This window comes from Eumetopias jubatus, unplaced genomic scaffold (assembly GCF_037043125.1).
Source record: "Eumetopias jubatus isolate StellerSeaLion01/CBP00866 unplaced genomic scaffold, mEumJub1_p1.0 scaffold_5, whole genome shotgun sequence".
Classification (NCBI taxonomy): Eukaryota; Metazoa; Chordata; class Mammalia; order Carnivora; family Otariidae; genus Eumetopias; species Eumetopias jubatus.
The window spans coordinates 52,740,903-52,752,746 of record NW_028274811.1 but is presented as its reverse complement, the minus strand read 5'-3'; the positions used below and the strand labels follow the sequence as shown (position 1 = coordinate 52,752,746).

The 11,844-nt window shown below is 42.4% G+C and overlaps 1 protein-coding gene across 1 annotated transcript; it reads right to left on the bottom strand.

Moving 5' to 3' along the window:
• Nucleotides 1-7,692, bottom strand: CCNB1 (cyclin B1). The gene is made up of 9 exons (XM_028089590.1): nt 7,555-7,692; nt 6,770-6,940; nt 6,515-6,667; nt 4,191-4,373; nt 2,606-2,764; nt 1,960-2,196; nt 1,544-1,684; nt 876-986; nt 1-227 (listed from the first exon to the last, which is right to left on the bottom strand). The coding sequence occupies exons 1-9, from the start codon at nt 7,573-7,575 to the stop codon at nt 120-122; spliced, it is 1,284 nt and encodes a 427-aa protein (XP_027945391.1). The 5' UTR covers nt 7,576-7,692; the 3' UTR covers nt 1-119.
• Between the last annotated feature and the right edge of the window lie 4,152 nt (nt 7,693-11,844).

The window sequence follows — 11,844 nt, the reverse complement described above, 5'->3', positions numbered from 1 at the left end:
TATAAGAAGTAAAAAGGACCACAAACTTTATTAAAAGTAAAGGTAACATATAATATGTACAGATGGCACATGGTGCCAATTTTATTTGCAGTTATAGTACTCCAACTCATGTTTACAAGTTACACCTTTGCCACAGCCTTGGCTAAATCTTGAATTAGTGCAGAATTTAGCTGTGCCAGAGTGCTGATCTTAGCATGCTTAGATGTGGCATACTTGTTCTTGATAGTCTGGAAGAGAAAAGCATAGTAGTTAATGAAGGCAAAGAGGAAAACATTGTTAAGATCCCATGGTGCAGATATTCACTTAAAACATCAAATACTTAAAAAATAAGCTATGCATCAGGGTGTCTGGGTGGCTCAGTAGGTTAAGCATCGAACTCTTGATTTCGGGTCAGATCATGATCTCAAGGTTGAGATCAAGCCCTGCACCAGGTTATGCACTGGGCGTGGAGCCTGCTTAAGATTCTCTCCCATAAAATAACACGAAATCAGAGATGGAGATAAACTATAAGAGACTCAGAATTTTAGGAAACAAACTGGGGGTTGCTGGAGGGGAGGTAGGTGGGAGGATGGCATAACTGGGTGATGGGCATTAAGAAGGGCATGTGGTGTAATGAGCCCTGAGTGTTACATGCAACTGATGAATCACTGAACTCTACCTCTGAAACTAATAATACAGTATATGTAAATTAATTGAATTTAAATAAAATTTAAAAAAATTCTCTCCTTCTGTACCCACCTCTTCCCATCTCTAACTGCCCCCCCAAAGATTTAAAAAAGGAAAAATAAGCCATGCATTTGCAGTCATGAAATCTTACGTATTTTCACTCTGCACCCTCCCACATCCCCCCACAACATCTACAGTACCCGACTTACCATGTGCTTTGTAAGCCCACGATTCACCATGACTATATTCTTAGCCAGGTGTTGCATAACATTTAGAAGGGATTCTTCAGTGTATGAGAGATAATGCTGTAGAATTGGTGTCTATGGCAACAAAAGTTAATATTAGAAATGCTCAACGATGCTTTTCATAAAATTTCTGTATCTTAGTCAAGAGTAGGGTAGGAAGAGATTCCATAGGACTGATTATAACTGAAATTTAAGATAAATTTAAGATGCCTTCTTCCTCAGCTACTCTTCTTTCATGCTTCTCTAGGACCCTGTATTTAAAAATCTATTATACACGTGCTCAAATTCTTTGACACCAACATTCTCATGCATATTCTACTCCAAGGGCATAGGGTAGCACATGGCAAACAGGAGAAATATTTGGTGAATCAAAGGAGTATGAATGAACTTCTAGCCTGTCATTTGACCTGAGTGTCTTCTTCTATATAGAAAGATGAAATTAGGTAATGAAGTGGGAGTATCCGATGAACACACGGCAAATAAGATAATCATTTTTAATCATTCTCTCAGTAGATGCTGTATTTTTAGAAACCATTAGAATTGTCCTTTAATGTAAAAAGTCCAGTATTCATGCAAACATCACTTACAATTTAAAAGCTTAGGGTAAACTAAGTCTATGGGACAGAGCTTACCCATTCACCGTTATCAAGAATTTTCAGTGCTAAGCAAAAAGCTCCTGCTGCAATCTGAGAAGGAGGAAAGTGCACCATATCGTAGTCCAACATAGTTAGTTCCATCAGGTATTTGGCCAAAGTATGTTGCTCAACATCAACCTGAAACAAAACCCACAGGTCTCAACTTCGGTCAGGGAATTCTGTATTGGCAATAAGCAGTACGCCTGTACCTATAATTACAAATGTTTGTCTATGAACTCTCAAATGCAATTGCCCATGGAAGGCCTTAATGAAAATATTAATATACACCCTGATTGGAAATAAATAACATTTTTATGTCTTCCTCATGCGGATTTATAAGTCAGCTGAATTAGATCTGCTTGATTAGCAGTATTTCATCATACCATACTAAAAGTTACCAAAGAGATCTGTACCTCTCCAATCTTAGATGCTCTCCGAAGGAAATGCAGGGGTAGAGGGCGGCCCAAACCAAAATTTAAAGATCTTAGAATCTTCATTTCCATCTGTCTGATTTGGTGTTTAGTGTAAGTGTTGTCAGTCACAAAGGCAAAGTCACCAATTTCTGGAGGGTACATTTCTTCATATTTGCTTGCAATAAACATGGCAGTGACACCAACCAGCTGCAGCATCTTCTTGGGCACACAATTATTCTGCAATGGGAATTCCAACTGGATGAACAACTAATACGTACTTGAAAAAGGAGACAACAGAGCTATGAAGGGGACATGTGAAAAACACTCTTATAGCAAAATCTTAATGACACTACCCCAAGACAAATGTTAGCTGGAAAATTTTTTTTTTTTTTTAAGATTTTATTTATTTATTTGAGAGAAAGAGAGCATGAGCAGGATGGAGGGTTAGAGGGAGAGGAATAAACAAACAGACTCCCCGCTGAGCAGGAAGCCCCATGCGGGGCTTGATCCCAAGACTCTGAGATCCATGACCTGAGCCGAAGGCAGATGCTTAACAGACTGAGCCACCCAGGTGCCCCTGAAAAAGTGTTTATGACTCTGCTAGGATCCTGGAAGGGAGAACCCTCAATTACTGAATTATGCTCACCTGCATGAACCGATCAATAATGGAAACAGTCATGTACATGGTCTCCTGCAGTAACCTGAATTTCATTTGAACCTGTACTAGCCAGTCAATAAGGATGGCTCTCATGTTTCCAGTGACTTCACGACCCAGGAGGTATTTTGGTCTGACTGCTTGCTCTTCCTGCAAAAGAATGCTGATTATCCTTTAGAGGCAAGACTCCATGTGACATTTCTGTCCACAAATATTAGTCACCACAGAATAGTAATGCAGAGTTCAGAATCTCTAACAGTGCTCAACTTAATTACTCATACAGTCACTACATATAGCTCTGTCACTGAGGAAGAAAGCAAACCTTAAATAGGACAGTTTGACAGGTTTTTTATTATGCACAGATCTCATTATGTTCAACCTACCATCACTGCTACTTGCCCATACTCTGTACCCACTTCATCCAGACAAAGCTATCATGCCATCATCTTAAATCTTTTCACTTATGATTCTAAACCCAGAACCTAAGCTGTATGAAGTAGGGAAAGCTAGCAGCAGCTACTTCCCAGGTCAGCTGGAACCTGTATGCTACCCACTCTCCTGCTCTAGGATTTAAAACCCCAAAACACTATAGAGAGAAAGAATGAACCATCAAGGACCAGCACATATGCCTGCTGAACCCACTTGGCCAAAGTTATAACTTTATTAAAAAGAAGGCAGAAGAAAACCAAAGTGGAAGCCTGGTCCTGGCAAGGAAGTTTCTATAGGACAATCCTATAGAAAATGGATGCCCAAAAAAGAGAATGCATTATTAACAAACAGTTGGGCAAATTTGATACTGTACAGCTTATTAGCATACAGAATCCTTCCTTGTCTTGGGGTGGGAGACAAATGCCACTAATAGAAAGTTTCAGAAGTGATATGAAATGAAAGAAAACCAAAAACTTTTTTTGAGTATACTCCACTTGGACACAAAGAACAATTTCCCTGGTATCACATGCACATCAGTCACAATGAGCCAAAATGCCTTGTGTTCCTGGTGGTTATTTTTCAGCATATTCTCCGTTACCATCTCTCTCCTGCCTCTAATCCTCAAACTCAGAGCTTGGGACTTGTGCACTCCTAACTGTGATAGACATAAGTATATCAACCTATGGACATTTGTTAGAGTTACGGTATTATCCACTGTCACTTTGAACTTTACCTGTTCAAAATGGCAAATACAGATGTCCTTAGTTTGATTACTAACTTGATTTTTGGTACTCTGTGAATGAGAATTTGGAAGTGGAATCTACTGTTAAGAAATACTGTTCACATCCTGCTTGATTTATTGTAAACTGTCAGTGGAAAATGCTTTTTTTTTAAAGATCTTATTTATTTATTTGACAGAGAGAGACACAGCGAGAGAGGGAACACAAGCAGGGGGAGTGGGAGAGGGAGAAGTAGGCTTCCCGCTGAGCAGGGAGCCCGAAGTGGGGCTCGATCCCAGGACCCTGAGATCATGACCTGAGCCAAAGACAGACGCTTAACGACTGAGCCACCCAGGCACCCCGGAAAATGTCTTTAAATAAAGTTAAATGCAGTTTAAAAAAACAAAGATTCTAAAAATAATACAGACCTCAAGTTGTCTCAGATAAGCATAAATATCTTTCACATATTCACTGCAAAGGTTTGGATCAGCTCCATCTTCTGCATCCACATCATTCACTGCAAGAATTACATCAGAGAATGCCTGACACAGATATTCTTCTGCAGGGGCACATCCAGATGTTTCCATTGGGCTTGGAGAGGGAGTATCAACCTTGAAACAGAGAGACTTTTTGAAATAATAGCAAAGAGGAGCATACAATCTAGGAATGAAGGCCCAATTATTGGTACTAACTCAATAGACCAACTGCTAAACAGACATATAATTCATAATTCATTTCCTTAAAGGAAAAGTATCTTTCTTTTCAAATTTATTCAATTTCTCCTTAGGACAAGATTAATACAAAAAGCGAAAAGTCATAACAGACCGAGCAGATTTTAAGTTAGCAGAACCTAAACACCAATGGGTAAAACAGAGAAAAAGCAAAGAAAATCACATTCTAGACTTTCCTCCAAAGGAAATGAGTAAACAATCTGTTTATCAGCATCATGTTAAGTCAATCCAAATGAATGACAGTCTTTAGTCTTTATATCAAAACATGGACTGCTTCTCACTGCCCAGGAAATTCAAGTTCTGTCCTGACTACTAAGGATTAACAAAACTTATTATTTTTTTAAGATCTTATTTATTTGTCAAAGAGAGAGAACACAAGCAGGGGGAGCGGCAGGCAGAGGGAGAAGCAGGCTCCCCGCTGAGCAGGGAGCCCCTTGTGGAACTCGATCTCAAGACCCGGGAATCATGACCTGAGCTGAAGGCAGACGCTTAACCACCCAGGCGTTCCCCAGTTTTTTATTATTATTAGCCATTTCCTTCAAATTCCAGTTACCCCTTTGTTCAAACATTTACTGGCATTTTCTTCTAGTCAAGCTCTGTGTCAAACACTGCCTTTATAGTGTCCTCAAAGGGCTTTGAATTTAGAAGAGAGAAGTAAATGAAATGAGACTGATTCTAGTAACAAGGGTGAGGGTAAGTTAGGCAAAGTTCCAGGAGTTGATACTTGAGCTGCTTTGAAGGATGAAAAGGTTACTGTCTGAAAGAATGAGAGAGCGAGAAAGGCCTGTTTTATTAAGTGGGAGCGCAAAGTCAAGAATCAGTATGGGACTTTCAAGGAAACCTCATGTAGCTCGGCATGGCCAATTAAGAGACTGTGCATGCTCTAGGTTTCATGTGTTATATCCAGAATGTCAATACCAAAGCAATAGCCTCAAATCTCCTATCCTTAGGTATAAGGAGCTGGGCTGAATGACTTTACAGATCATTTTCTCAACTGGTTTTAACTATTATTTGTTTCTTAATTTAAAGATGTAATTGTCTTATTAAGTGATTCATGAAGTGAGCATCATCCCATCTAGCAAGTACAGATGCTCCTTAACTATGTTTTACTTTATTTTTTTTTTTTAAGATTTTATTTATTTGAAAGAGTGAGAGTGAGAGAGCACAAGCAGCGGGGGAGCAGCAAAGGGACAGGGAGCAGAATCCTCACTGAGCAGGGAGCCTGATGTGGGGCTCAATCCCAGGACCCTGGGATCATGACCTGAGCTGAAGGTAGATGCTTAACCGACTGAGCCACCCAGGCACCCCCTTAACTACGTTTTAAAAAGTAGAGCTTCATTAAATGCAGTTCATTGTAATTTCAGCAAAGGAGCCCCTTCTATATGCAGTGTTTCTCCTTCACAGGAGTGGATACATTTATGTAACTGATATTTAGTAAGTTCCTAGTTTTAGTTTTTGAGGCTGTTAACTCATCTACTCTCTGAAAAGCTACATTTTCTTTCTGCTTTACACCTTTATTCCAATGTTACAGGATTATTAAACACTCAGTGGCCACATTAGGGATTAAAAGGATTCAAGATAATGTTTCAGTCAATAAATTCCAGTCAGATGGCTTGTACCAAAGACCACAAATTCTTTGGTCCATGCAGCTCTCACTCGACACCATTCTCAAAGGGGTTGGGGGCAGTCTAACAAAATGATGAAGAGCCTAGCTTCTGAAGCCAGATGGCCTGGGTTTACATCCATAGATGCCACTGATTAGATGTGTGATTCTAGAAAAATTACTTAATGCTTCTCTAAGCCATTATCTAAAAGGTAAAGGTAATAATACAAGTAAGAGAGTCCATGTAAAGGTTATGCCAGTTAAAAGCACTTCAAGTGCAGAGCAGAGACCACCTCCTGCTAAGTACTCTATAAATGTTACTAGTATTACTATTTGTTCAAATGCTATCCCATGTATTATAAAACAAGGGGAAAGAAACACCCAAGAGATTGGATGGAGAAAGGCAGAGTAAATTTACCAAAATAGGCTCAGGCGAAAGTTTTTCTTCTTTAACAGGCTCAGGTTCTGGCTCTGGTTCTGGCACAGGCTCAGGCACAGGCTCGGGTGCCTTTTCCAGAGGTTTAGGTATTTTTTTAGCAATAACTTTTCCAGGAACCAAAGTTTTTGCTTCCTGTGGATGAAAGGACGAAAATGAAATGTTTCCCCACCAAGGGTCACAGCTATAGAGTGGACTCTTACAGAGAGAGAGAAGTGGGCTCAGGAAGATAGTTACCTTTTTCAGAGGCAGTTTGGCCTGTGGTTGTTCGCTGACTTTGTTACCAATGTCTCCGAGAGCCGTTCTCGGCCTCAGCCCGGGTTTGGAGGCCGCAGTCGTGGCCAGAGGCACGCGCTTTGCCCCTGCCATACTGATCTTCGCCTTATTTTCAACATTAACTTTTGTGTTCTGAAAGAAACAAGACCACTTTCAGGGCCGGCCCAACCAGCCACGTTAGAGTTAAGGCAAGGGTCAGTGAAGGTGGGGCAAGAGAGAGGCTCTCAGAAGAAAAGCTGGCTGTAAAAATTGGGTTCCGAAAGGAAACCGGGGTTCCAGGATCCACGCTTCGGCTGTGACAAGCCCATTTCTTCCCAGAACCTCTTCACTCACCTACTGAGGGGCTGCCGGCTTAGTCCCCGGCGACTCTGAACTCTAATTTACATTTGAAAGGAAATCGGATAAAGCCTCCAAAGGCAGGCACCTTCTCTCCGGGAAGGGGGACACGCGGTTGGTGGGAGCTCATTCAGCGGCCCTCTACCACATTTTAAAAGAGGGTTCCTGTCGACCCTCCACCGCCGTCGCCCCTCGCGCCAAACTTTCATCCAAGGACGGCCCCGTCCTCTTCCTTTCTCCGCGGGGCCCCCAAACGCCCCCACCGTGCCAGGGACCTACCGATCCCCCCCATCCTCCTCTCCAAATCGCTGCCTTAGTCCACTCGGGGAATGCGGGGGAGGGGGGGTGCTCCGGCAAGGGACCGAGGACGAGAGGACGCGCAGCGAGCGAGGAAGGCCGCGTCTGCTCACCCTGGTGACCCGGAGGGCCATGGCTTCGTCTTCACCAGGCAGCTGCTCAGTGGGGAGAAGCAGAGCGCGGGAGCCACCAAAGAGCCGGGGACCTGAAGCCACCGCAGATCAACAGCCGTTCCTCCGCAGCACGCCGGGAGGAGCCGGGCCGGCCTCAGGTTTAAACCCCGCACTGCTCCCTCCTTATTGGTCAGTTCGTGGCACTCGCTCCCTTCCCATTGGCGGCTGCCTGTTCCTCCGAGAATGCGTTTCCTGGGCGACCCTGCGGAGACGTTCGAGAGCGGGCGGGGCCAGGCCTTTGCTCCCGGGGCAGCTGTGCGGCCAGCTGGGGAGGCGAGCCGGAGGTGCGCGACCCACCTGCGGGGGGGGCCGGGGAGGTGTTGCTGGTGCGCTGCGGGAGCTAACCGGGGGCATGGCTGGTGTCCCTGCGGCGGGGGACAGTGAGCGGCCTGAGTTTGAGAACCTGAGCAGCAGTTACGGCTCTAGTCCCACTTAATTGTTACACAGTTCCCTCTTTGCTGTGGCATGTAGCAGGAAAGGCTTTTATGTACATTCTTTCATTTGACTTCAGCAGCCCTCTGGGTGAAGGGCCTGAAGCTCAGAGAGGCTTTCAGTGACTTTCCCAAAGTCACAAATTCGTAACATGGGAAATAAACTTCCCTAATGTTTCCACAACACTAATGGTCTGTTAAAAATATTGTCACCTTCTTAATCTGCCCGATTACTTTAATCGAATTGCTTCCCAGAGCCAATCTTTTGTTTTAGCTGTTTATTTGAAAATAATTTCAAACTTAGGGAAGTTGCAAACAAAAATATTACAAGGAATACATGTATACCTTTTGCCCAGATTCAAGTATCCTTAACATATTACCTCTTTTGCTTTACCATTAGATCTATGTCTAACTGTATATAAAAATTTTCTTCCTGAAACATTGAAGGATAAGTTATATATATTTATGGCCCTTGATCCCTTAATTCTTTGGAGTGTATTTCCTAAGAAAAAGGTATATTCTCCTACATAACCGCAATAGTTATTAACTTCATAAGTTTACATTATTACAATATTTCATGCAGTCTAGTTTATATTCCAGTTGTTAGTTGATCTGATAAGGTCCCTTAATAGTATTTTCTCTTCCCAGGACGGGATGCAGTCTAGGGCCAGATGTTACATTTAGCTTCCTTTAATCTGGAAGAGTTTCCACAGCTTTTCCTACAATGCATAGGATAGCTCCCACCCTCCCAAGTACACACATAATTTATCCAGCCCAAAATGTCAATAGTCTGGACATGCCAAACTTGAGAAATCCTGCCAACTATGTACATACCTATAGACTCATTTCTATTCAGTATGCTAGTTTTTGACGCTTACTTAGCATAAGTATCATGGATCACCTCCTTTCTTTATGATACTTAAAATTTTGGGGTGCCTGGGTGGCTCAGTCGGTTAAGCATCTGCCTTTGGCTCAGGTCATGATCCCAGGGTCCTGGGACTGAGCTCCATGCCGGGCACTCCGCTCAGGGGAGAGCTTGCTTTTCTCCCACTGCTGCTCCCCCTGCTTGTGCTCTCTCTCTGTCAAATAAATAAATAATCTTTAAAAAACAAAAACTTATGTGACTTTCTCCTCAGTGAGCTACTCAATGTGAAGTCAATGAACTCAATGTTCTCTCTTCTGGCCAAATTAATAGGGCTAACTACATGCCAGGCCCTGTGCTAAGTGCTAGGAATCTAGCTTTGAATGAAACGGAGAAGATCCTCACTTTCACAAAACTTATATTCCAGTAGGAGAAAAGAGAAACAAAACAGGTAAACAAGTAAGTGAAATAGAAATAAAATAAAAAATTAAAAAAAAAAAAGCCAGATACTACTAAGGGCTAGGCAGAGAATGAAAAGAAGTGATGTAGAGAGTAACTTGTGTAGCTACCTTAGACTTGGTGGTCAGGGATAGTCTGAGAAGGTGATGTAACTCCTAGGTTAAGCCGGGGCTTAAATGTCAAGAAAGAGAACATTCCCGATAGAGGAAATAGCCTGTGAAAACCCCATGATAGGAATGAGTTTGTCATGTTCAGAAAAGCCAATATGGCTAGAGTATAGGGGACAGAGTAGAAGTGAGATTGAAGAAATTGGAAAGAATAAGTTTATACAAGTCCTTATAAACCAAGGGGTTTGAGTCTGGGCTACGTAAGTACATCAGAAGTCTTTGGGGGTTTCAAGGTGTGGCATAATCCATCTTTCAAAAAGATGACCTTAGTTACTGTGGAGAGAATGTATGTAGGTGGGGGGGAGGAGGAGGAAGAGGAGGAGGAGGAAGGAGAAGAGCAGCTGGAGGAGACTTCAAGAGGCTATAGTAGTTGGCTAGGCAAAAAGATGATGGCTTGGTTGGTACTAGTAGCACTAAACAGAAACGGATGGCTTCTGAATAAATTTTGGAGGTAGGTTTGCTGGGTCTTGATGGCTTGCATACTTGGGAGTGAGAGAAAATGGAATCAAGGGTAACTCCCAGGTTTTGGCCTGAGTAACTAAAACAGACATAGATGAGCAGCTTTTAGTGGGTAGCAGGTTGTGGGTAGGAGATTAAGAATTCTGCTATATTTGGAAGGCTTAACGATATGCAGAAGAGGTCCACTAGGCAGACTCAGGGTGGGAGCTAGACGGCTGTAGATGGTATTTAAATCCTGACAAGGAGGAGATCATCTAGAGAAGGAATGTAAAGAAGCCTACATGCCAGGAGCAAGCCCTGGGGCCCTCCATATTTAAAGACTGAACGAAATGGGAGAAGCCTGTTAAGAAAATTGGGCAATAAGATCAGAGAGGTAGGAGATCAAACAGTGGTGTCTCAGAAAAGAGGTGATGTTTCACTGAGGGAACAGCGGTTTACCATGACCGACTAAAAATACATATTGTCTCTGTTTCTCCTCGAAGACAGTAAAGGGATTTTTAAAAATGCGTAACTCTCAAAGATAGGTGAGGAGACACTAAAGACAACATTTTGGAAGCAGGAAAGCCGATCGAAAAGTGGTGATAGAAGGAGCAGACAGCCCAAGAAAGTTGAAATCTAAGCTGGCAGTGGAAAACCAGAAAGCAAACCGATTCTGGCTTTAGACTCCAGCACGTTTCAGGAATTGGAGGTACCAGGAGCCTATAAAATCGATGGTGTAGGTGGAGCTGAAAACAGAATTTGTTGCTTCTCTCCTGCACATCTGAGTGTAGTGAGGGTGCAGCCTCTTTCTGGTCCCAGCTGATGACTGGAGGTTTATGTTCAGGGATGCCGAACTAAAGGAACTCTGGATTCAGATACCAGGCAAGCTGGGAGAGGAGGAAATAAAATTCTTCGATACCAAATGGCGAGTCCTTCAGTTCCTTTCTTCCACTCAGTCCCCTAAATGCAGGTAGCTGAACTTAATACCCTCCAAAATAAGATAAGAACATGCTTCTCTGGCAATGGACCAGCCCCAGAGAAAAGTCTCAAAAACACTGATGGTTAGGGTAGCCAAAGAAATGGTTGGGTCAACCTGAAAGCAATGCTCACTACTTGGCCAACTTGCACACTGACTCTGAACTTTTTTTTTTAAGATTTTATTTAATTATTTGCGAGAGAGGGAACACAGGAGAGGAGTGGGAGGGGGAGAAGTAGACTCCCTGCTGAGCAGGAACCCAATGTGGGACTCGATCCCAGGACCCTGGGATCATGACCTCAGCCGAAGGCAGATGCTTAACCCACTGAGCCACCAGGCATCCCCGGACCCTGAATTTCTAATCAATATTTTGGTGTCTAATTTTTAACTATTAATAGCCAGCCAGTGAGCACCAGACATTTGAAGAAATGCTCCAACTTGAAAGAGATCAAAACAAAGAAAAAGAAATTCTAAGTGAACAAGCAATTTGAGGAGTAAAAAGCTAAAAAATGGAAAATAACTCATCACTCATATCATCAGAAAAATAAAAATAATGCATCCACAAGCAACTTTACAAAAGAGCGCTGGGAACTTAAAAATATGACAGCAAAAATTAAAAATGCAATAGGTTTGAAAGAAAAAGTCATGAAACTTTCCCAGAAAGAAGGATAAAAAAGATAAAGAGGTAGACTATAGAAAAGCTTAGAAAATTAGAGATCATTCCACAAGGTCTAACACACAACTAATAGTTCCAGAAAAATAGACCAGAGAAAATTCAGAGAGGATACTGTTAAATATATAATACTGGAAAACTGCCCAGAACCAAAGAACATGAGTTTCATGCATTCACGTGTGGGCACTCTGCAAAATAAATGCAGAAAAGATGGATCCCATGAC

Coding starts and splice junctions, on each gene's coding strand:
- CCNB1 (XM_028089590.1), bottom strand. CDS start 7,575: ATGGCCCTCCGGGTCACCAGG. Junction 2,765..4,190: donor CTTATCTGAGACAACTTGAG/GTCTGTATTATT, acceptor ATTCTTTTGCAG/GAAGAGCAAGCAGTCAGACC. Junction 987..1,543: donor TTCTTGATAACGGTGAATGG/GTAAGCTCTGTC, acceptor TTGTTGCCATAG/ACACCAATTCTACAGCATTA.